The sequence below is a fragment of the Seriola aureovittata genome, chromosome 1, assembly GCF_021018895.1.
Source record: "Seriola aureovittata isolate HTS-2021-v1 ecotype China chromosome 1, ASM2101889v1, whole genome shotgun sequence".
In the NCBI taxonomy this organism is placed as follows: domain Eukaryota; kingdom Metazoa; phylum Chordata; class Actinopteri; order Carangiformes; family Carangidae; genus Seriola; species Seriola aureovittata.
This window is the reverse complement of record NC_079364.1, coordinates 7026906-7052914: the sequence shown is the minus strand read 5'-3', so window position 1 is coordinate 7052914 and position 26009 is coordinate 7026906. Positions and strand designations below refer to the sequence as shown.

Sequence of the window (26009 nt, the reverse complement as noted above, 5' to 3'; positions counted from 1 at the left end):
GACAATTTTATGCCTTACTATACTATGACATTTTTTGACAATTTTATGCCTTACTATACTATGACATTTTTTGACATTTTTATGCCTTACTATACTATGACGTTTTTTATGCCTTACTATACTATGACATTTTTTGACAATTTTATGCCTTACTATACTATGACATTTTTTGACATTTTAATGCCTTACTATACTATGACATATTTTGACGTTTTTATGCCTTACTATACTATGACTTTTTTTATGCCTTACTATACTATGACTTTTTTTATGCCTTACTATACTATGACGTTTTTTATGCCTTACTATACTATGATGTTTTTTTTACCTTTTTATGCCTTACTATACTATGACATTTTTTGACATTTTAATGCCTTACTATACTATGACATTTTTTGACATTTTAATGCCTTACTATACTATGACATTTTTTGACATTTTAATGCCTTACTATACTATGACATTTTTTTTTACATTTTTATGCCTCACTATACTATGACGTTTTTTGACATTTTGATGCCTTACTATACTATGATATTTTTCAACCTTTTTATGCCTTACTATACTATGACTTTTTTTGACATTTTAATGCCTTACTATATTATGATGTTTTTTATGCCTTACTATACTATGACATTTTTTGACATTTTTATGCCTTACTATACTATGACATTTTTTGACATTTTTATGCCTTACTATACTATGACATTTTTTGACATTTTTATGCCTTACTATACTATGACATTTTTTGACATTTTTATGCCTTGCTATACTATGACATTTTTTGACAATTTTATGCCTTACTATACTGTGACATTTTTTGACGTTTCTTATGTTTTACTATACTATGATGTTTTTATGCCTTGCTATACTATGACATTTTTTGACAATTTTATGCCTTACTATACTATGACATTTTTTGACATTTTTATGCCTTGCTATACTATGACATTTTTTGACAATTTTATGCCTTACTATACTGTGACATTTTTTGACGTTTCTTATGTTTTACTATACTATGATGTTTTTATGCCTTGCTATACTATGACATTTTTTGACAATTTTATGCCTTACTATACTATGACATTTTTTGACATTTTTATGCCTTACTGTACTATCACGTTTTTTATGCCTTACTATACTATGACATTTTTTGACATTTTTATGCCTTACTATACTATGACATTTTTTGACATTTTTATGCCTTACTATACTATCACGTTTTTTATGCCTTACTATACTATGACATTTTTTGACATTTTTATGCCTTACTATACTATGACATTTTTTGACATTTTTATGCCTTACTATACTATGACTTTTTATGCTTTACTATAGTATGACATTTTTTGACATTTTTATGCCTTACTATACTATGACTTTTTATGCCTTACTATACTAAGACATTTTTTGACGTTTTTTATGCCTTACTATACTATGACATTTTTTGACATTTCTTATGTTTTACTATACTATGACGTTTTTATGCTTTACTATAGTATGACATTTTTTGACAATTTTATGCCTTACTATACTATGACGTTTTTTATGCCTTACTATACTATGACATTTTTTGACAATTTTATGCCTTACTATACTATGACTTTTTATGCCTTACTATACTATGACATTTTTTGACAATTTTATGCCTTACTATACTATGACGTTTTTTATGCCTTACTATACTATGACATTTTTTGACAATTTTATGCCTTACTATACTATGACATTTTTTGACATTTTAATGCCTTACTATACTCTGATGTTTTTATGCTTTACTATACTATGACATTTTTTGACATTTTTATGCCTTACTATACTATGACATTTTTTGACATTTTTATGCCTTACTATACTATGACTTTTTATGCTTTACTATAGTATGACATTTTTTGACAATTTTATGCCTTACTATACTATGACATTTTTTGACATTTTAATGCCTTACTATACTCTGATGTTTATATGCCTTACTATACTATGACATTTTTTGACATTTTTATGCCTTACTATAGTATGATATTTTTTGACATTTTTATGCCTTACTATACTATGACGTTTTTTATGCCTTACTATACTATGACATTTTTTGACAATTTTATGCCTTACTATACTATGACATTTTTTGACAATTTTATGCCTTACTATACTATGACATTTTTTGACATTTTTATGCCTTACTATACTATGACGTTTTTTATGCCTTACTATACTATGACATTTTTTGACAATTTTATGCCTTACTATACTATGACATTTTTTGACATTTTAATGCCTTACTATACTATGACATATTTTGACGTTTTTATGCCTTACTATACTATGACTTTTTTTATGCCTTACTATACTATGACATTTTTTGACAATTTTATGCCTTACTATACTATGACGTTTTTTATGCCTTACTATACTATGATGTTTTTTTTACCTTTTTATGCCTTACTATACTATGACATTTTTTGACATTTTAATGCCTTACTATACTATGACATTTTTTGACATTTTAATGCCTTTTTTGACATTTTAATGCCTTACTATACTATGACATTTTTTTTACATTTTTTATGCCTCACTATACTATGACGTTTTTTGACATTTTGATGCCTTACTATACTATGATATTTTTCAACCTTTTTATGCCTTACTATACTATGACTTTTTTTGACATTTTAATGCCTTACTATATTATGATGTTTTTATGCCTTTTTATACTATGGCATTTTTTTAACATTTTTATGCCTTACTATACTATGACTTTTTATGCCTTACTATACTATGATGTTTTTTTGACATTTTTATGCCTTACTATACTATGATGTTTTTTTGACATTTTTATGCCTTACTATACTATGACGTTTTTTATGCCTTAATATACTATTACATTTTTTGACTTTTTTATGCCTTACTATACTATGACGATTTTTGACATTTTTATGCCTTACTATACAATGACGTTTTTATGACTTTTTATCCTTTACTGTACTACGACATTTCTATGTCTCACTGAAAAGATGATTTCTTATGACAGAAAGATGAAAAACAGATTCAGACCGACAAGTAAACACTTCAATGTGGCTGGTTTTTATTAGTGCATAATGGACAGATCTGGTACAAGGCACACCAAGGTCTCTCTATGAGTAACAAAAGTTTGACTGCTTGTATGGTCTTTGGCTCTCCAGTGTGCTTGACGATCTGATGTTGATGTGAAGATCTTCTGATCCGTGAGGCCACCTATCTACCTCATCATCCTTCAGAGTTCCTGAGATTTTTCTCCATCTGTGGGGATCCAAACATATAAACAAAAACAAACATTCCTCAATCTAACCAGGACCTCCAGACGTGTTGTAAATAACTTGGTGTACTACACAATTATACAGTGATACATCATTTATATTCTAAAATCAAAGTAATATGCATGTAAAACGATTAATACCTTACGTTATATGATTTTTATGCCTTACTATACTATGACATTTTTTGACATTTTAATGCCTTACTATACTATGATATTTTTTGATATTTTAATGCCTTACTATACTATGACATTTTTTATGCCTTACTATACTATGACATTTTTTGAAATTTTTATGCCTTACTATACTATGACTTTTTATGCTTTACTATAGTATGACATTGTTTGACATTTTTATGCCTTAAAAAACTTTGACATTTTTTGACATTTTTATGCCTTACTATACTATGACATTTTTTGACATTTTAATGCCTTACTATACTTTGACATTTTTTTACCTTTTTATGCCTTACTATACTATGACGTTTTTTATGCCTTACTATACTATGACATTTTTTGAAATTTTTTTTGCCTTACTATACTATGACTTTTTATGCTTTACTAGAGTAAGACATTGTTTGACATTTTTATGCCTTAATATTCTTTGACATTTTTTAACATTTTTATGCCTTGATATCATATCATATTTTCTGACATTTTAATGCCTTACTATACTATGACATTTTCTGACATTTTTATGCCTTACCATACTATGACTTTTTATGCCTTACTATACTAAGACATTTTTTGACGTTTTTATGCCTTACTATACTATGACATTTTTTGACGTTTCTTATGCCTTACTATACTATGACATTTTCATGCCCTACTATACTATGACACATTTTTTAACATTTTTATACCTTAACATCATATCATATTTTTTGACATTTTTATGCCTTACTATACTATGACGTTTTTTGACATTTTTTTTGCCTTACTATACTATGACATTTTTTGACCTTTTTATGCCTTACTATACTATGACATTTTTTGACAATTTTATGCCTTACTATACTATGACATTTTTTGACATTTTAATGCCTTACTATACTATGACATATTTTGACGTTTTTTATGCCTTACTATACTATGACTTTTTATGCCTTACTATACTATGACATTTTTTGACAATTTTATGCCTTACTATACTATGACGTTTTTTATGCCTTACTATACTATGATGTTTTTTTTACCTTTTTATGCCTTACTATACTATGACATTTTTTGACATTTTAATGCCTTACTATACTATGACATTTTTTGACATTTTAATGCCTTTTTTGACATTTTAATGCCTTACTATACTATGACATTTTTTTTTACATTTTTATGCCTCACTATACTATGACGTTTTTTGACATTTTGATGCCTTACTATACTATGATATTTTTCAACCTTTTTATGCCTTACTATACTATGACTTTTTTATGACTTTTTATCCTTTACTGTACTACGACATTTCTATGTCTCACTGAAAAGATGATTTCTTATGACAGAAAGATGAAAAACAGATTCAGACCGACAAGTAAACACTTCAATGTGGCTGGTTTTTATTAGTGCATAATGGACAGATCTGGTACAAGGCACACCAAGGTCTCTCTATGAGTAACAAAAGTTTGACTGCTTGTATGGTCTTTGGCTCTCCAGTGTGCTTGACGATCTGATGTTGATGTGAAGATCTTCTGATCCGTGAGGCCACCTATCTACCTCATCATCCTTCAGAGTTCCTGAGATTTTTCTCCATCTGTGGGGATCCAAACATATAAACAAAAACAAACATTCCTCAATCTAACCAGGACCTCCAGACGTGTTGTAAATAACTTGGTGTACTACACAATTATACAGTGATACATCATTTATATTCTAAAATCAAAGTAATATGCATGTAAAACGATTAATACCTTACGTTATATGATTTTTATGCCTTACTATACTATGACATTTTTTGACCTTTTAATGCCTTACTATACTATGACATTTTTTTTACCTTTTTATGCCTTACTATACCATGACATTTTTTATGCCTTACTATACTATGACATTTTTTGAAATTTTTATGCCTTACTATACTATGACTTTTTATGCTTTACTATAGTATGACATTGTTTGACATTTTTATGCCTTAAAAAACTTTGACATTTTTTGACATTTTTATGCCTTACTATACTATGACATTTTTTGACATTTTAATGCCTTACTATACTTTGACATTTTTTTACCTTTTTATGCCTTACTATACTATGACGTTTTTTATGCCTTACTATACTATGACATTTTTTGAAATTTTTTTTGCCTTACTATACTATGACTTTTTATGCTTTACTAGAGTAAGACATTGTTTGACATTTTTATGCCTTAATATTCTTTGACATTTTTTAACATTTTTATGCCTTGATATCATATCATATTTTCTGACATTTTAATGCCTTACTATACTATGACATTTTCTGACATTTTTATGCCTTACCATACTATGACTTTTTATGCCTTACTATACTAAGACATTTTTTGACGTTTTTATGCCTTACTATACTATGACATTTTTTGACGTTTCTTATGCCTTACTATACTATGACATTTTCATGCCCTACTATACTATGACACATTTTTTAACATTTTTATACCTTAACATCATATCATATTTTTTGACATTTTTATGCCTTACTATACTATGACGTTTTCTGACATTTTTATGCCTTACTATACTATGACATTTTTTGACCTTTTTATGCCTTACTATACTATGACATTTTTTGACAATTTTATGCCTTACTATACTATGACATTTTTTGACATTTTAATGCCTTACTATACTATGACATATTTTGACGTTTTTATGCCTTACTATACTATGACTTTTTTTATGCCTTACTATACTATGACATTTTTTGACAATTTTATGCCTTACTATACTATGACGTTTTTATGCCTTACTATACTATGATGTTTTTTTTACCTTTTTATGCCTTACTATACTATGACATTTTTTGACATTTTAATGCCTTACTATACTATGACATTTTTTGACATTTTAATGCCTTTTTTGACATTTTAATGCCTTACTATACTATGACATTTTTTTTTACATTTTTATGCCTCACTATACTATGACGTTTTTTGACATTTTGATGCCTTACTATACTATGATATTTTTCAACCTTTTTATGCCTTACTATACTATGACTTTTTTTGACATTTTAATGCCTTACTATATTATGATGTTTTTATGCCTTTTTATACTATGGCATTTTTTTAACATTTTTATGCCTTACTATACTATGACTTTTTATGCCTTACTATACTATGATGTTTTTTTGACATTTTTATGCCTTACTATACTATGATGTTTTTTTGACATTTTTATGCCTTACTATACTATGACGTTTTTATGCCTTAATATACTATGACGTTTTTATGACTTTTTTATGCCTTACTATACTATGACGATTTTTGACATTTTTATGCCTTACTATACAATGACGTTTTTATGACTTTTTATCCTTTACTGTACTACGACATTTCTATGTCTCACTGAAAAGATGATTTCTTATGACAGAAAGATGAAAAACAGATTCAGACCGACAAGTAAACACTTCAATGTGGCTGGTTTTTATTAGTGCATAATGGACAGATCTGGTACAAGGCACACCAAGGTCTCTCTATGAGTAACAAAAGTTTGACTGCTTGTATGGTCTTTGGCTCTCCAGTGTGCTTGACGATCTGATGTTGATGTGAAGATCTTCTGATCCGTGAGGCCACCTATCTACCTCATCATCCTTCAGAGTTCCTGAGATTTTTCTCCATCTGTGGGGATCCAAACATATAAACAAAAACAAACATTCCTCAATCTAACCAGGACCTCCAGACGTGTTGTAAATAACTTGGTGTACTACACAATTATACAGTGATACATCATTTATATTCTAAAATCAAAGTAATATGCATGTAAAACGATTAATACCTTACGTTATATGATTTTTATGCCTTACTATACTATGACATTTTTTGACCTTTTAATGCCTTACTATACTATGACATTTTTTTTACCTTTTTATGCCTTACTATACTATGACATTTTTTGACATTTTTATGCCTTACTATACTATGACATTTTTTGAAATTTTTATGCCTTACTATACTATGACTTTTTATGCTTTACTATAGTATGACATTGTTTGACATTTTTATGCCTTAAAAAACTTTGACATTTTTTGACATTTTTATGCCTTACTATACTATGACATTTTTTGACATTTTAATGCCTTACTATACTTTGACATTTTTTTACCTTTTTATGCCTTACTATACTATGACGTTTTTTATGCCTTACTATACTATGACATTTTTTGAAATTTTTTTTGCCTTACTATACTATGACTTTTTATGCTTTACTAGAGTAAGACATTGTTTGACATTTTTATGCCTTAATATTCTTTGACATTTTTTACATTTTTATGCCTTGATATCATATCATATTTTCTGACATTTTAATGCCTTACTATACTATGACATTTTCTGACATTTTTATGCCTTACCATACTATGACTTTTTATGCCTTACTATACTAAGACATTTTTTGACGTTTTTATGCCTTACTATACTATGACATTTTTTGACGTTTCTTATGCCTTACTATACTATGACATTTTCATGCCCTACTATACTATGACACATTTTTTAACATTTTTATACCTTAACATCATATCATATTTTTTGACATTTTTATGCCTTACTATACTATGACGTTTTCTGACATTTTTATGCCTTACTATACTATGACATTTTTTGACCTTTTTATGCCTTACTATACTATGACATTTTTTGACCTTTTAATGCCTTACTATACTATGACATTTTTGACGTTTTTATGCCTTACTATACTATGACGTTTTTTATGCCTTACTATACTATGACATTTTTTGACATTTTTATGCTTTACTATACTATGACTTTTTATGCTTTACTATAGTATGACATTGTTTGACATTTTTATGCCTTAATAAACTTTGACATTTTTTGACATTTTTATGCCTTACTATACTATGACGTTTTTTGACGTTTTTATGCCTTACTATACTATGACTTTTTATGTCTTACTATACTAAGACATTTTTTGACGTTTTTATGCCTTACTATAGTATGACATTTTTTTTTACATTTTTATGCCTTACTATAGTATGACATTTTTTGACATTTTTATGCCTTACTATACTATGACGTTTTTTATGCCTTACTATACTATGATATTTTTCAACCTTTTTATGCCTTACTATACTATGACGTTTTTATGACTTTTTATCCTTTACTGTACTACGACATTTCTATGTCTCACTGAAAAGATGATTTCTTATGACAGAAAGATGAAAAACAGATTCAGACCGACAAGTAAACACTTCAATGTGGCTGGTTTTTATTAGTGCATAATGGACAGATCTGGTACAAGGCACACCAAGGTCTCTCTATGAGTAACAAAAGTTTGACTGCTTGTATGGTCTTTGGCTCTCCAGTGTGCTTGACGATCTGATGTTGATGTGAAGATCTTCTGATCCGTGAGGCCACCTATCTACCTCATCCTCCTTCAGAGTTCCTGAGATTATTCTCCATCTGTGGGGATCCAAACATATAAACAAAAACAAACATTCCTCAATCTAACCAGGACCTCCAGACGTGTCGTAAATAACTTGGTGTACTACACAATTATACAGTCATACATCATTTATATTCTAAAATCAAAGTAATATGCATGTAAAACGATTAATACCTTACGTTATATGATTTTTATGCCTTACTATACTATGACATTTTTTGACATTTTAATGCCTTACTATACTATGATATTTTTTTTACCTTTTTATGCCTTACTATACTATGATGTTTTTTTTACCTTTTTATGCCTTACTATACCATGACGTTTTTTATGCCTTACTATACTATGACATTTTTTGAAATTTTTATGCCTTACTATACTATGACTTTTTATGCTTTACTATAGTATGACATTTTTTGACATTTTTATGCCTTACTATACTATGACGTTTTTTATGCCTTACTATACTGTGACATTTTTTTACCTTTTTATGCCTTACTATACTATGACATTGTTTGACATTTTTATGCCTTAAAAAACTTTGACATTTTTTGACATTTTTATGCCTTACTATACTATGACGTTTTTTATGCCTTAATATACTATGACATTTTTTTTTTCCTTTTTATGCCTTACTATACTATGACTTTTTATGCCTTACAATACTAAGACATTTTTTGACGTTTTTATGCCTTACTATACGATGACATTTTTTGACAATTTTATGCCTTACTATACTATGACATTTTTTTTTACATTTTTATGCCTTACTATAGTATGACTTTTTATGCCTTACTATACTATGACGTTTTTTATGCCTTAATATACTATTACATTTTTTGACGTTTTTATGCCTTACTATACTATGACGTTTTTTATGCCTTACTATAGTATGACATTTTTTGACCTTTTTATGCCTTACTATACTATGGTAATTTTTTACATTTTTATGCCTTAATATCATATCATATTTTTTGACATTTAATGTCTTACTATACTATGACATTTTTTGACCTTTTTATGCCTTACTATACTATGACATTTTTTGACATTTTAATGCCTTACTATACTATGACATTTTTTGACATTTTAATGCCTTACTATACTATGATGTTTTTATGCCTTAATATACTTTGACATTTTTTGACATTTTAATGCCTTACTATACTATGACATTTTTTTTACCTTTTTATGCCTTACTATACTATGACATTTTTTGACATTTTAATGCCTTACTATACTATGACATTTTTTGACATTTTAATGCCTTACTATACTATGATGTTTTTATGCCTTAATATACTTTGACCTTCTTTTTTTTTACATTTTTATGCCTTAATATCACATTTTTTTTATGCCTTACTATACTAAGACATTTTTTGACGTTTTTATGCCTTACTATACGATGACATTTTTTGACAATTTTATGCCTTACTATACTATGACATTTTTTGACGTTTCTTATGCTTTACTATACTATGATGTTTTTATGCCTTGCTATACTATGACATTTTTTGACAATTTTATGCCTTACTATACTATGACATTTTTTGACATTTTAATGCCTTACTATACTATGACATTTTTTTTACCTTTTTATGCCTTACTATACTATGACATTTTTTGACATTTTAATGCCTTACTATACTATGACATTTTTTGACATTTTAATGCCTTACTATACTATGATGTTTTTATGCCTTAATATACTTTGACCTTCTTTTTTTTTACATTTTTATGCCTTAATATCACATTTTTTTTATGCCTTACTATACTAAGACATTTTTTGACGTTTTTATGCCTTACTATACGATGACATTTTTTGACAATTTTATGCCTTACTATACTATGACATTTTTTGACGTTTCTTATGCTTTACTATACTATGATGTTTTTATGCCTTGCTATACTATGACATTTTTTGACAATTTTATGCCTTACTATACAATGACATTTTTTTTTACATTTTTATGCCTTACTATAGTATGACTTTTTATGCCTTACTATACTATGACGTTTTTTATGCCTTAATATCATATTTTGGACATTTTTATGACTTAATATACTATGACGTTTTTTGACATTGTTATGCCTTACTATACTATGACATTTTTTGACATTTTAATGCCTTACTATACTATGACGTTTTTTATGCCTTACTATACTTATATTTTTTGTCATTTTTATGCTTTACTATACTATGACTTTTATGCTTTACTATACTATGACGTTTTCATGCCTTACTATGCTATGACATTTTTTTTTTACATTTTTATGCCTTACTATACTATGACTTTTTGTCTTACTATACTATGACATTTTTTGACATTTTAATGCCTTACTATACTATGATGTTTTTATGCCTTAATATACTTTGACCTTTTTTTTTTTTTACATTTTTATGCCTTAATATCACATTTTTTTTATGCCTTACTATACTATGACATTTTTTGACATTTTAATGCCTTACTATACTATGACATTTTTTTTACCTTTTTATGCCTTACTATACTATGACTTTTTATGCCTTACTATACTAAGACATTTTTTGACGTTTTTATGCCTTACTATACGATGACATTTTTTGACAATTTTATGCCTTACTATACTATGACATTTTTTGACGTTTCTTATGCTTTACTATACTATGATGTTTTTATGCCTTGCTATACTGTGACATTTTTTGACAATTTTATGCCTTACTATACAATGACATTTTTTTTTACATTTTTATGCCTTACTATAGTATGACTTTTTATGCCTTACTATACTATGACGTTTTTTATGCCTTAATATCATATTTTGGACATTTTTATGACTTAATATACTATGACGTTTTTTGACATTGTTATGCCTTACTATACTATGACATTTTTTGACATTTTAATGCCTTACTATACTATGACGTTTTTTATGCCTTACTATACTTATATTTTTTGTCATTTTTATGCTTTACTATACTATGACTTTTATGCTTTACTATACTATGACGTTTTCATGCCTTACTATGCTATGACATTTTTTTTTTACATTTTTATGCCTTACTATACTATGACTTTTTGTCTTACTATACTATGACATTTTTTGACATTTTAATGCCTTACTATACTATGATGTTTTTATGCCTTAATATTCTTTGACCTTTTTTTTTTAACATTTTTATGCCTTAATATCACATTTTTTGACATTTTCATGCCTTACTATACTATCGCAATTTTTTACATTTTATGCCTTAATATCATATCATATTTTATGATAGAGACCGACAAGTAAACACTTCAATGTGGCTGGTTTTTCTTTGTGCATAATGGACAGATCTGGTACAAGGCACACCAAGGTCTCTCTATGAGTAACAAAAGTTTGACTGCTTGTATGGTCTTTGGCTCTCCAGTGTGCTTGACGATCTGATGTTGATGTGGATAGCTTCTAATCCGTGGGGCCACTTATCTTTGAGTCATCCTCCTTCAGAGCTCCTGAGATTATTCTCCATATGTGGGGATCCAAACATATAAACAAAAACAAACATTCCTCAATCTAACCAGGACCTCCAGACGTGTCGTAAATAACTTGGTGTCCTACACAATTATACAGTCATACATCATTTATATTCTAAAATCAAAGTAATATGCATGTAAAACGATTAATACCTTACGTTATTCTATGCCTTACTATACTATGACGTTTTTTGAAATTTTTTTCTCTTACAATACTATGTAGTTTTTAATGACTTTTCATGCCTCACTATACAATGACGTTTTAATGATTTTTATGCATTATTATACTGTGGTGTTTTTATGCCTTACTGAACAGATGATATCTTCTGACAGAAATATGAAAAAGAGCACACAATCAATCAGACCGACAAGTTACTTACTATAACGTTTTATGCCTTATTATACTATGTCGTTTTTATGACTTTTATGTTTTATTATACTTTGACCTTTTTGCCTTATTATACTATGAGGTTTTCATTCCTTGATATACCATGAAATCTTTTGATGTTTTTATGCCTCACTGTACTATGACGTTTTTATGACTTTTCATGCCTTACTATACTATGATGTTTTTTGACATTTTTATGCCTTACTATACTATTTCTCTAATTTATAAACAGCTCCATCTGCCCCAGTAATCAACCCCCAGATGCCCAACTCTGCCACCCAGACGTCTCTGCGCGTGTGCTGGAGTTTGTTCTCTGATGACACGGTGGAGTATTATGAGCTTTACTACAGACCAGTGCTGGAGGACATGCCAGCAGACAGTACCTGTGCACCACATGGTATAACACAGACACACTGACTGCATGATAACACCATCTACTGTTGAAATGGGATCTGTTGATGTGGGGAATCTATCATTTCTCCAAAGGACACTAGTGATGTGTTTTGAAATCTGTTCTTTTTCTCCAGAAAGCAAGGTGAAAGTGAAGGAGACCCACTGCACTGTGACAGATCTTCTGCCTAATGCTCAGTATGAGCTGTGGGTGACGGCTACCAACACCACAGGCATCAGCCCAGCGAGTGAGAAGGCCTTATACATGACAGGTAATAAATGTCACCCTCCTTAAACTACACGAAGACTCGCTAAACCTGACAGCTGGAATAATTGTTCTGTTGTCTGGATGTCCCCTGAAACCAGTTTCAGATGTATTTTTTACCCCCATTTTGTAAATACTCCAGCCTCACTTGATTGATGTTAGAAAAAATAAAGTCTTAAATCCTCGCTCCCTAGTGCCGTCGCCTCCGGTGATCAAGCAGAGGGAGTGTACAAGCTGTCCAGAGGCTGCTCTGATCCGCTGGGAATCAGGAAACACCAACCCTGTAGACTCTTACAACGTGGAGCTGAGTGAGATGGGTACTGATGGCACAGAGAGTGGTGTTACTGAGTAAGAATGTGTTGACATACGCTTACAGTTGACAGATTTGACACAGGAACAAGGTCAAGATTTAATTGTGCATTTCCTTGAAATCTGGCTTGTTTTTCTGTTTTTAAGAATTCACACACAAAGATAAATAAGAATAACTTAGTTGAAACAGGAATGCTCTGCTGGATATAAAACAAAGATGCAGTCCCCCACAATATTAGTCTTCACTGGCCTGTCCTTTAATAAGGCTTTGGCTTCGTTATATATCCATAAACAAAATCCTGCATTAGTGCTTGCCTGGGATTTTTGAGGTCCCATGGTTATAGAGCTGCTGAATCAAGACACACTCTGTCCTAGAAAATCTATTCTTAGCTTCAGCTCCTGCAGCACTGTTAGCCTCAGCTAGAATACTGTCCTCACATTTGGGGTCATTTTTCATTTTTCCTCTGGACATTTCATAGAACAAACCATTTATTTGAATATTCTGTGTATTTCTGCATATAGGAATCTAACCTGCCTTAATTAATATAGCTCCATGGTCCAAATATATCCACTTAGTATTTCAGAAGTAGTTAGAGAAGATCTTATTTCAAGGGTTTCATCTCTAGTAGAGGTTTACAAATAGAGGGCAATCCAAAAAGTTCATATCATTTTGCATTTAATATATTTAGAAGTGATATCAGCCTTCTGTCACAATGTTTAATCCCCCAGGTCTATAGTAGCCGTGCCCACCTGTCAGTGTCTTATCCAGCTGCAGACTGGACGACGTTACCTCATCTCTGTAAGAGCAGTCAACATTGGCGGGCCCAGCGACAGGAGTGACGTCATTATAGTTTCTACAACAGGTGAGAGAAATCATGGTCCAGCCTGTCCATGAAACTTTTGGCCAGTGATGGAAGAAGTATTCATACATCTACTGAAGTGAAAGTAGTCATATCAATTTATAAAAATATCCCTTTAAACAAAAGTACTAGCAGCAAAATACTTGAAACAAAATGAAATGTGGACTTGAACCGTCATCACAGGATAAGTATCTGTAAGTAATGAGCAGTTCAACTGATGAGTGATCACATTGTTTCATTTAAATATGTTTGAATACTGAAGAAGTTGAACCATGAATTATTTAAGAAGAAAAAACAAACAAAAACATTAGAACAAAACTAAACAATGTGTTGCAGATTATTTTTTAAATAATTTCTCACTCCTATAACTATCTGGCGTTCCAATAGACGCACCTCCTGACCCCTTGTGTGGGTCCCAGGTTGGGAACCTGGGGATTGGGAGATTAACATACAAGTGACTGCAGTGCAACGAATTTTCGCTGCTTCATAAATTGCTGTTTTGGTAACAATGCATATTTTGTACAAAGACTTATAGACTTATGTTAAGACTAAGTAGATATTTTTCATTATTTATTTATTTTTGAAGTCTTAATCTGAAAAGTAACCAAAGCTGTAAAATAATGCAGAGGAGTGGAAGAATAAAGTGGCCATTCATGAAAATGCTTAAGTAATATTGCCTCAAAATTGTTAGCAAAAAGGTAAATGTACTTATTTAATTAGCACAATAACTTGGCACATTCAGATTATGACTCACAATGTTTGTTCACCTGTGCAGGTACATTCTTCCATCTCCTGGAGGAAACTGCCCATCCTTGCCTGTCCATCTCTGAAGATGGCTTCACCATGTTTTATGGAGATGAGGAGCTGTCTATTAGTGCTATGGCCTTTGATGATAACACCTTTACCAGGTAAAGAACACAATGGCTAAATAATTGGGACTTTCAAGATTTCCATTTTATGAATGTAAATATGTACATTGTGTGTGTGTGTACCTACAGATGTGTAGCAGTCCTGGGAGATCTGATTCCAGTGCGAGGCAGACATTACTGGGAAGTTGAGGTAGATGATGGGACAGAGTTCAGGATTGGAGTTGCATATGTGGACACAGAGAGGAGCTCGTACCTCGGAGCCAACAACACCTCCTGGTGTATGAGACACATTCTCACTCCAACCAGGTAAAAGTGCAACTTCTGTTAAAATAGCACCACTGTGGATCTTATTAACTCTAATGTTCTGTTCAGCCCATCTGGGGTTATATATGATCATTATATACAATGGATTTTCATGCTCTGTGGTGTTGCCAGTACTTATAGCACAGCACTACTCCTCCAAAATAAGTCTATTAGGATTTATGTTATTGGTGTTGCATAACAGTCACTAATACACTGTAGCATGTTATTCTGTGGAGTGACATTACTGGAGTTTTATATGTCAGCGAGAGACTTTTTAGCAAACAAAAGGTGTAAATATTTGTTTGCACAAAGCCCATATGTTCTTACTTGGTGCAATAACAATGTGTGTAACAATTTGTGGCAGAGGAAATGGTTACAACTTCAATACGTTGAACATATGTTGGGGTTTTCAGTAAGGTCAGAAGACAAGAAAAAATATTTTAACTAAAAACATTGATTTTGCAATAATATAATATTTACACAGACAGCAGTGGGGTCTGTGGGACCCCAAACAACGAGGAAGTAAAAGTTTAAACAAAACAAAGGTTAAAGTGGCCCTGGTTTTGTTGCTCAGATGTTATTCCTGTTTGTTATGCAAGCTGCAGAGGACAAACTGGCTTTGATTTGCACGGCACTACACAGACCAAGTAGATGCAGATTTTTCAAACAATCTGAGATCAGAATTAGCTTGCTGATCTTCTCAGGGACTACTACTGCAGTTCATGGAAACTGGGCCAAGACTGTATTTTTAGCCACAAGAAAATTTCATTTCCTAAGCAAAAAAAAAAAAAAAAAAAATTGTGGATCCGCTCTATGCAAAACTAAGCCCATTGAAGGTAGAAAAGCCCAGAGTTGAAGATCTGTTACTTTATATGTTGCTATGGCAACTCTTCTTGGAACAAAGCAGGACAGTTGAATCGTCACATTTAGCAAATCATTCAGAGCCACCATATCACACAAGCCCTGAATGTGGTTTCCATTGTGGGCATCATCCTGGTGACTCTGCCTACGCACAATTCAACAATCACATTTCTAATTTTCTTTAATCCGCAGCGATTTCAAATCCGGCTGTTGGCTCATGATTCAGCATCTGCTTCACTACTGGCTGACAGAGGGAAAATTATCCCAACAGGATGAGAGCAAAAGCTTTTTATTTAGAACTACTTTGCTATTCAGAATCATTAAGTTGTCCTCTTTTTTTTTCTTTTTTTCCTTTAGGCATAAATATGAGTTTTTACACAATGGTTGGAGTCCTGACTTGAGGATTACAGTGAACCCAGTACGGATAGGAGTGGCACTGGACTACGAGAGGTGGACGCTGTCCTTCTTTAATGTGGATCTGGAACAACACCTACACACTTTCCACTGTCACTTCCAAAGTTATGTCCACCCCTGCTTTGGCCTGGACAACCCAGGAGCTCTTACTGTACACAACAGTATAGAGGCTCCCGAGTACACATTCACCTGACACCAGCAATCATGTCTAGTATCACAATGTAAAGCCTGGTGGGAAGAGACAACACTTTGGTTAAAAAAATAAAAAACAAAATAAAATTCTGGGGGACATCCCCATTAAGAAACACCTGCCACTGAAGATATAGACATCTGCTGATCTTCCTCAACAGTATAAAATGTGTGTGATCCAAAAACAATAAGGGGTTTTTAGTTGTTTTTATTGTAGTATTCCATGGGAACAGGCATACACCATTTTCCAAGATAAGAAAAAGTTTCACTGAATTTTACAATATGTACTTATACCATCAGTAACTGCAGCAGACCGAGTGTTGAAATTCAAAAGTGAAAATAAGGAGCTTGTTTCTGTTTAACAAAAGATGCATTGCAAAATGAAATAAATGGTTTTAAGAAGGAAAAAAAAATCAATTTGTTGTTATTATACAATTGTATTCACATCTGAAAAGGAAAAATCCACCCTGAATACTTCCACACTGTTAAAAGTGGCTGCTGATGATGTGCTTTGCTTTTCTGGACCAAATTTTTTTTTTTGGCAAGTGCACATTTAAGAGTCTGACCCTTGGAATAAAAAAGAAAAGCTATCATGACAGCAATAACAAGGGAGAAAAAGATTTATATTCTCTAAAGCCATATCCTCAAAATTTGCTAATAACATTGAGCCACATGATGTATTGCATTTTAAGTCATGTGGCTACAAACGTATGTACAGTGTCAATGCACTACTCGGCAGGCTATCTATATTTACATTTGCTATGTAGGTGGGCATACATTTACCCATGCCCACCTTTGACTAAATCCAACCCACTGTTAGAGGGATTGTAGAAAGGCATTCTGGGAGATGCATGAAAAATAACTAACTGAAACAGATGTACACAAAGCAAAACCAACACCAGGACAAGAAAATGAAAACCATTCTTCCTTAAGAGTCCAGGAAAGCACCAAACATCAGAGACTGGTGATAATTCAAAAAACATGCATACCATAGCTTTTTAGCATCTTCAGCCGGCTTGTTATCATCTGTGCTTCATTACTGATAAGAACCGTAAACAGATTGTCTATCACTGATCAAAGATTTTTTTCCCCTTTTGGCAATCATCATTAATCAGCACAGATGACTGCTGCTTAATTTAAAGCAACCCCTTTGTGCACCCTTTCCCATCTGCCAATCCTGACGAGTGAGCGGTGCATTCTGACAAAACCTTGTATCTCCATTCTCCGTAGTCCTGCTGCTTGATTCTAGGTGTGTGAGGCACACGTGACTATGGCTCCTTTATCCACTCTGCTACCTACTGCCGGGCTCACATATCTAGCTGAAGCCTGAAATTCATTTGTGAATGTTTGTAGTGCATTTGATTTGCAACTGACTTTGTCTTAACACACACACACACACACAGGCCCACAGTAGAACTAGACCAAGAGAGGGAGAAATCTCCATTCAGGAGAACCAAGCTGTAGCTGCAGATCAACTTATTTTGTGATCACTATGTAAAATGAACCAAAATAGAGGTAAATGACAGAGGCTGTACTGATGTGTAAAGTGAGAGTGAAAGCCCTAAAACAATATGAAAACAAAGATGACAACCCTAATTACTTCTATATAAATACTGTCAACCTGACAAAGCTAAGTCAGCTGCCCTTTAAGTCCCAAAATTGAGGTCAGTACATAAAGTGGCACCAGAAATATGAAGGTGTCTTTAAATGCCATAAGAGAAGAATGCAAAACCATGTCTGCTTGGATTGAAGCAAAAAAGTCAAACAAAAACATTTAGCTTGGAGAATGGTCAGCAATAAAGAAGTTGTTTGCAGTAAATGGGGAAAATATGGCAAAACACTGGTATAGTCCTCAACACAAGGGTGGATTTTTCCTTTTATGGGGTTTGAGTTTAAGAACTGCGCTGATAAACTGAATGTGGACTTTGGGTCTGCGAGTATCCTGGACAGTGGGGGTGGGGCGGGGCAGGGCAGGGAAGGGGTTATGAGTTAGCTGTCTTACTGCTGCGTGTCCTCTCCTCCTCTTCGTCAGAGGAATCTCCTCCGTAGGGCACAAGCCCTGATGCATCTTCGTCCACTTTAGACTTCTTCTCACACACATCCTCTTGAGCACCTGTAAGGGCACAATAAAAATGGAGAGATAGAGAAAAGTAGCAAGGAGGTGGGAGACATAAGAGAAAGACGGGAGGCAAAGAGAGAGGGGGAGAGACAAAGCGAGAACAAAACAAAAAGGAAACCCATTGAGGAGCCCCATGTTAGCGGTGGTTTTTGAGTTCGTTTGATCCACAGCCAGGGGAGGGAAGATATCAAATGAAACGGCAGCACAGCACACATCCATAACAGGCAGGTCCGGGGACACATGTTGAGAGAGAAAACAAGGGAAAGACAAAAAACATATACAAGAAGACCGTGTTAGTGGGTTCTACCAGCGGAGAGATTCACACAGGTCTCCACTCCTCCCCCATTCCTCCACGGGGGGAGATGCCATTTCATGCAACAGACAACTCTACAGAAGAAATGTCTGAGTACTCGGGCTCTCAGAATGTAAGGAAATAAAGAAATGCATACCCATTGACGCGGTGCTGCTGGGCTGACTGGTCAGATCCTCTGTCACTGCGTCTCTCGGCCTTTTGCGCATAACAGGGGAAGGAGTCACAAAGGGAGGTGGTGGTGGAGGCATCAGAATCCTGAAAAGAGAAAAGCGTCAGTATCTACACCACACAAGATTCATGAAGAATAACATACAAAGGAAATGAGATCTATTAACAGACCTTTCTACTGCTTTTTCCTCTCCAACATTGGAGGCAGGAAGTGCAGACTCCTGATGAGGAGGACCCTCTGGAGAGCGGCTGGTTGGCTAAAATGTAAAACAATTCAAACCTTTTAGCATATTAAAAAAAAAAGGTTTGACCACAATAGAAACAAAACCTTTTCAGGTGTTTAGTGCTGCTAATCTTTAAACTTTATTTTCAAACTTAATTTTTTGTAGTTATTTGAAGTGGTCAAAAGTTACGTAAAAGAAAATGCAGTTGGAAGTTGGTTATTGAATGAAAAAAAAAAGAGAGATTTACTCTGTGGTTAAACAACAGCATAATCAGCAGCTCATTTGCACTCTCTATTTTCATTTTAACTTTCTCTTACCAAAGACATATTCTCTGCTTGCGCACTACAAGAAACCCTTGTTTAGTATCCCAGTGTCCTCTTGTATGCATAGGGACAATAAAATATAGGAATAACTAGTTCGAACCTACTGTTATTCCTTTAAAAACTTTCATTTAAAATAAGAAAAAATGCTTATATAGGCAGGAAAGGCTAAAACTAATGAGCAAGACATTTTAACTATTCTAAAACACCCAAATTTAGATTATTTTATTATTTAAACCTTGAAAGTTATTTGTGGCAGAGCTGGTAATTTCCATTATGGTCAGCCTTTTATCTATTTTCAGTATAAACAGTGATGCAGCTAAAATCCAAGGTCAACTTAGCGTAGTCATTTGTAACAGGATGGTAACTTGATGTTTAAACAACATTTATGTAACTCACTACTCAACTAGCCTAAAAATAGGCAAGAGATAGAAACAAATAGAGCCCAAGTGAAAGATTTTTTTTTTCATGCAATTATTTCATGGAATATAATTGTGTGTATAACTGTGTGTAGTTCAGTGATTTTTGTGGTGTAGCAGTGATGATTGACACTTAAACTTTCATCAGTAACTCAAACCGTTCAATCAATGAGTAAGAGACATGTTCATGTTAAAATGGCCAGAATGGACTTGGAGCAATATGTGCAGGTGTTACTCTTCAGCTAACCTGCTCTTCCTTGGCTGCCTCGTGGAAATGACGCTTGGGACTTCCTGAGTCAGGGGGGCTGCTCAAAGATGCTTCAGGTTCCACTGTCTCACTGCTGCCAGGGTCCTTAAGTAGATCAAAACCAACATATACACACTGATGCTGCAGAAGGATTTTAAAGAACCACAACTACTCCAAGGCCTCAAGGTTTCATGTGTCCTGACATTATATGGTTTATTGCATTAACAATGAGCTCAAAACCTTTTAACAATGAGTTTAATGAAGCTTGTGATGTGTGTGTCTGTGTGCAGATTTAAACTAGTGCTTTAATCAGTAAGTGTTTGCAGCTTTAATCTTTGATAATTACCTGGACGAGATAGGGATGTGGTTTCCTAGGACACACCGGATACTGAACCATTGCCTGAGAAGATGGAGGGTTTGTCGACATGTTAGAATGACTTGGGGGACCATTTGCATTACTCCAATAACCACGGTCTCCTGGATACGCTGAATAGCCGCCAGCATACCCATTTGCTGGGTAGTTATACCAGGACCCCTGGCTAGAGTAATTGCTATTAGGTGGAAATCCATGTGCTGCGTATGCTGAAATGAAAGTATAGAATGTGGAGTTAATAGCATATATCACATGGATCAATAACAGGGTGTTCTGAAAATTTGACCTACTATTTCAACCTATTGTTGAGGCACTAAAGATGTCAAAGGATTAATTACCACAAGAAGAATGCAGCCAGCTAGTACCTGATATTTGGTCACTCTGTTGGAATTTGCCTCTTTAGTTACAAAGAGTAAAAGAATACTCACGTTGTGTTGAGCCTGTGGCCGTGTACATGGACACCATTCGGGCATGTTCAGCTCTCACCTGGAGAACAAGACAAAAAAGAAAAAACTATGTAAAGAGCTGAATAAAAATCCAAAAAGACTGTGGTGATTTATTTTCAACAACTGTATTGTGGGTAGGTGCAGAGCACTCAAAACCTATCTCTGGAGATCAGGTGGTTCACACTACCGCTTTCACTCTTGGAGGTGGGTATCAGTGAAAACTATATGCTTTGATAGTTTCACCTTCTTATACCTCCAATTAGTCTTTGATTAAATTCAGACCAAATCCAAATTATTTATTTATGGTGACAATATCACGAACTTACAGTTTCCAGCAGACTCTCAGTGAGTTTCTTCGCTGCCTCCAATCCAGCTGCGTTTGGATGGCTGTAACACAAAAAGTTATAATCGGATAAAACAGACCTTACCGGCCAGTTTGACTCACTGTTTAAGCTTTTTTGATGATTTTTTTGTAATGTGACCAGTTGAGGGGAATCTTTGAGGCAGATTTTTTTTATTATGATTATTATTTAACTGCTTATAGGCAGCAGCATAACCACTCAAGAAAGTTGAAGTAGAATCCTAATAGGGAACATGATAAATTTGCAAAATGTGAGCCTTTAGAATGACCATACCTGATGTAAACATAAAGAGGCTCAAAAGACTCTCGTTTTGATGCTTGTTCAATGTAGCCAGAACCTTTTCCTCTGAGGAAGACTCGAGCCCCTGTCTCTGTCTGGATGTGACTCAGGTACGAGCCTCCTGGACCCTCGACCTTTTCATTCACGTTAAATGAAGGCAACGCCTGGTCCAGACCCACAAAAATCTTTGTGTGCACGAAGCTCTGAGGATGAGAAGAAAATGTGATTTATTAACATGCCCTGCACATTTGGGTTGTATGTTGACATCTAAAGGTTGACTAGACAGACAGCTTTGTAAGCAGATGCAGTAATCCAAGGCTTTCCTCTGTAGACCAAGGACGTTCTCTCTGCTACTTCATTTGGGAGGTGGGTATCAGTGAAGGCAACATAGTCTTCACTTGCCTCACATTCTTTACCTCCATTTTCAATTAGAAGCCTGGTACAACAGATATTCAGAAAAACAGACCTAATACAACACACTGCATGCGCAGTTGGTGCCAAACTACTAAGGCACCAACTGCATATGATTTTCTCCTAGCAAACTAGAAAGAATTTTAAGAACTGTGTCCGCAGCTGTATGTGTGTCTGTCCAAAAGGGAGTATAATTGACGCTTTACAAATGAATTAAAAAAGTTTTATAAATGCTGTTACCTAGTATTCCTTTGATCATCTGTATAGGCTAATAATGTGTCAACAATGCTTTTTTATTTTTTCTTGTCATGTTTCTGCTTGTGTATAAAAAAATATTACCCAGTAAAATATGATATAATAATAGATTATGAGCCAACACAGCTAAGTCCTCTTTCATAAATCCTAGCTCTAGCCGCAATGTTTAATACCACTTAATTACGAAATAAACATCAAAGTACAGCTAGAAAATAGAAAAGTAAAATACTTTTGTTCTCAGCTGCTAATACGGAAATAAGTGCAAAACTGCCAGAAAACTCTATACATTTTTCACAAGTGTTTGTAGAGGCTTGAACTCCGACATAGACATCATGTCTGCCTACCCCTGAATGAGGAGCTGCAGGCCGATGTCCCTGGCCTGGCACTGAGTTGGTGTTGGGAGTCCGTGGCACAGGAGGGGGAACAACAGGCCGAGGAGGTTGAGGGTAGAGTGTGAGTGGAGGTATTACAGGCACCTGTTGTCCTCCTGATGCTGCTGAGGCCCTCAACACGCCCTCAGAGATGATCTCCTTTATCCTCATCACAGCCTCTGATGATCAGAAGAGTCAGCATGGACGTCAGCTATATTCAATCTCTTGCCAAAGAACAGGCTTTGGAATGCTTACGACATTTGTGAATTACATTACACAAAGACAATGCCAGACTCTGCATACTGAACAGATTAAGAAAAAGAAAGAAAGAAAAAAGAAAAAAGGTGCTACTTACTATTGACATGCTCTTGAGTCTTTCCCTGGACATGCAAATACAAAGGTCTTTGTCTAGAAGAAAGCAAATCAGAAATGTGACACCACAGAAATTTCACACTCCTCCAAGCATTTTCTTTTTTCTCTATTACCACTTTAACACTCAGGCAATTAATTTTATGTGGTGATTGATAAATTTCATTTTTATTTGATAGATGTTTCACTCCTGGTAAGTATGTTATGATCTTCTTGGCAAGCAATAAGATTTGCAGGAGAGAGATTCTGTACAGCTTGCAACAACTACTCAAAACAATAAGAAGATCTTGAGATTTTTACAGAAACAAATAAATATCATATATTTTGTCTACTATCCAGTGATGTAAAACTTTAATATATGGAGGGCTACTTTTGCAGTAACAAGATCACGTCTTCATACATACCCTCCACCTTTTCCCTTTTCAGCTTCAGTCATGTAGTGACCTTTTGTTGAGACAACTGCTCCACTAATCTGTCGTATCTGGAAAAGGTAATATTTCATATTAGAGAATTTTCATTTAAAGCTGTACAAAGACCAAAATTTCTAATTTTCCCCATTTTTTTTTTTTTTTTAACTATTGCGGTGTGTCACAACACTACCATGGTCACTTTCCACTTACCTCCTCCTGTGTTTTGCCTTTAGTAAGGAGGTCCCTACAATTTAGTGGTACATCATTTATGTCAACCTCTGTGACCACCATTTCTTCTGTAGTGGTTGGTACAGGCACACTTGGAGGGGTCTAAAAGACAAGAAACTGTTAGTCCTCTAGTTACTGCATGAGCAAGACATATTATACAGCCATTTGCTACAGTTTTTAGATCATGTGCACCTTTGCAAGTAATGGAGGAGGAGTCAACAGCTTTCCTTTTGCCATTAACATGGCATTTATTTTAGCAGCCATGGCTGCGGCCATTTCAACTCCTCCCTGAGGTGCTGGTTTCTCTCCTGTTTGTGGTGGCTGGGAAACTGTGCTGTCTGAACCAGCAGTGCTCACCACTCCTGATAAAGAGACAGGGTGGGCTGCACTTTCATTGCTCCTCTGCTGCCTCACATCTATACTCTGTTTAGACTGGGCTGGCTGATCCCATCGGCTGGTTAGGCACCTGAGGATAAAACAAAAAAAAACAATAAATGAGCATACAATTGCTCCACAATTTTAACAAGAAAAATTAAAAAAACAAACTCAAAGCAAAACCGACTGGCCATATCAATATTGAAGATGATTTGTTAAATCTTAGATGAATGGGGAAACGTGTTCAAGATTAAAATGTTAAGTTTCTCCGTTTAAAACATTGGTGTTCCACAATCATATTAGTGAACTATGTAGCCCAAACTGTGACATATAAACACACACACACACACACGAAAGCACTTGATGGGACGTATTCAATACCTGAAACGAGACTGGTTACGTTAACGTTTGTAGATGGCTGTTTATTGCAATCAACCGATATGAGGTGTTGCATGCAAATTGTGGACTTTTTAAAGTATTTCGTTGATAAACACTTTGTCTTTTGGATGAAGTTAACAACACTCTCTCTTTTTGTTCCAAATCAACAGGCGTAATGTTAACGTTGGTTAAATGTTTATTCTCAGCTAAGCCAAAGTTAGCTAGCCTTAACTGAAAGTGAAGCAAGGCTGAGGTAGCTAACTTAGCAAGTTCCAATCCTGTTTTTGGACGTAGATATTACCAATATATCCACTTAAAACTTAATGTGAATCTAGTGTTCGACCATATAGGTAACACACACCCTGTTTTAACCTACTCGTATTTACTTTTAAACGTTCAAATCATACCCCTCAAGCTAACATTTATTAGCAGGCCACAACCATGTATGCTAGCTGGTGGTAAAGCTTCAGATCAACAGATTCAACTGACTAACACCGCGGCTAGCGTTAGCTTAGCTTAGCTTAGCTGGCCCGTGCAACGTTACTCATGTTACCCGACAGATTTACCACTAACAAACTAAGCGGGTACTTACGGTGTTTGTCCAGTCATTCCCGAAGACATAGCACCACTCCACTAAATCTGCGGTAAAATTAAAACAGTTTATAATGTAGTTGACGATGGACGACGGTAGCCATTAGTCTGCTCTCTCTGGCGCCGG

At 33.9% G+C, this 26009-nt stretch overlaps 2 protein-coding genes across 2 annotated transcripts in view; one reads left to right on the top strand and one right to left on the bottom strand.

Annotated features, from left to right (window-relative positions):
- Positions 1-17435, top strand: part of LOC130166830 (fibronectin type III and SPRY domain-containing protein 2) — a 25073-nt gene extending 7638 nt beyond the window's left edge. The window contains exons 8-14 of the mRNA XM_056372613.1: positions 12997-13161; positions 13292-13426; positions 13614-13767; positions 14458-14591; positions 15364-15496; positions 15587-15763; positions 16979-17435. Coding sequence (XP_056228588.1) covers positions 12997-13161; positions 13292-13426; positions 13614-13767; positions 14458-14591; positions 15364-15496; positions 15587-15763; positions 16979-17228 — 1148 coding nt within the window. The 3' untranslated portion in view covers positions 17229-17435. The remainder of the gene's footprint in view (positions 1-12996; positions 13162-13291; positions 13427-13613; positions 13768-14457; positions 14592-15363; positions 15497-15586; positions 15764-16978) is intronic.
- Positions 17417-26009, bottom strand: LOC130166834 (KH homology domain-containing protein 4-like). Its single transcript, XM_056372627.1, has 14 exons — positions 25884-26009; positions 24731-25004; positions 24521-24640; positions 24305-24381; positions 23887-23939; positions 23505-23710; positions 22489-22697; positions 22180-22240; positions 21836-21893; positions 21381-21616; positions 21035-21139; positions 19996-20081; positions 19793-19911; positions 17417-19337 (listed from the first exon to the last, which is right to left on the bottom strand). Exons 1-14 carry the CDS (start codon positions 25910-25912, stop codon positions 19207-19209), a joined length of 1764 nt encoding a protein of 587 aa, XP_056228602.1. The 5' UTR covers positions 25913-26009; the 3' UTR covers positions 17417-19206.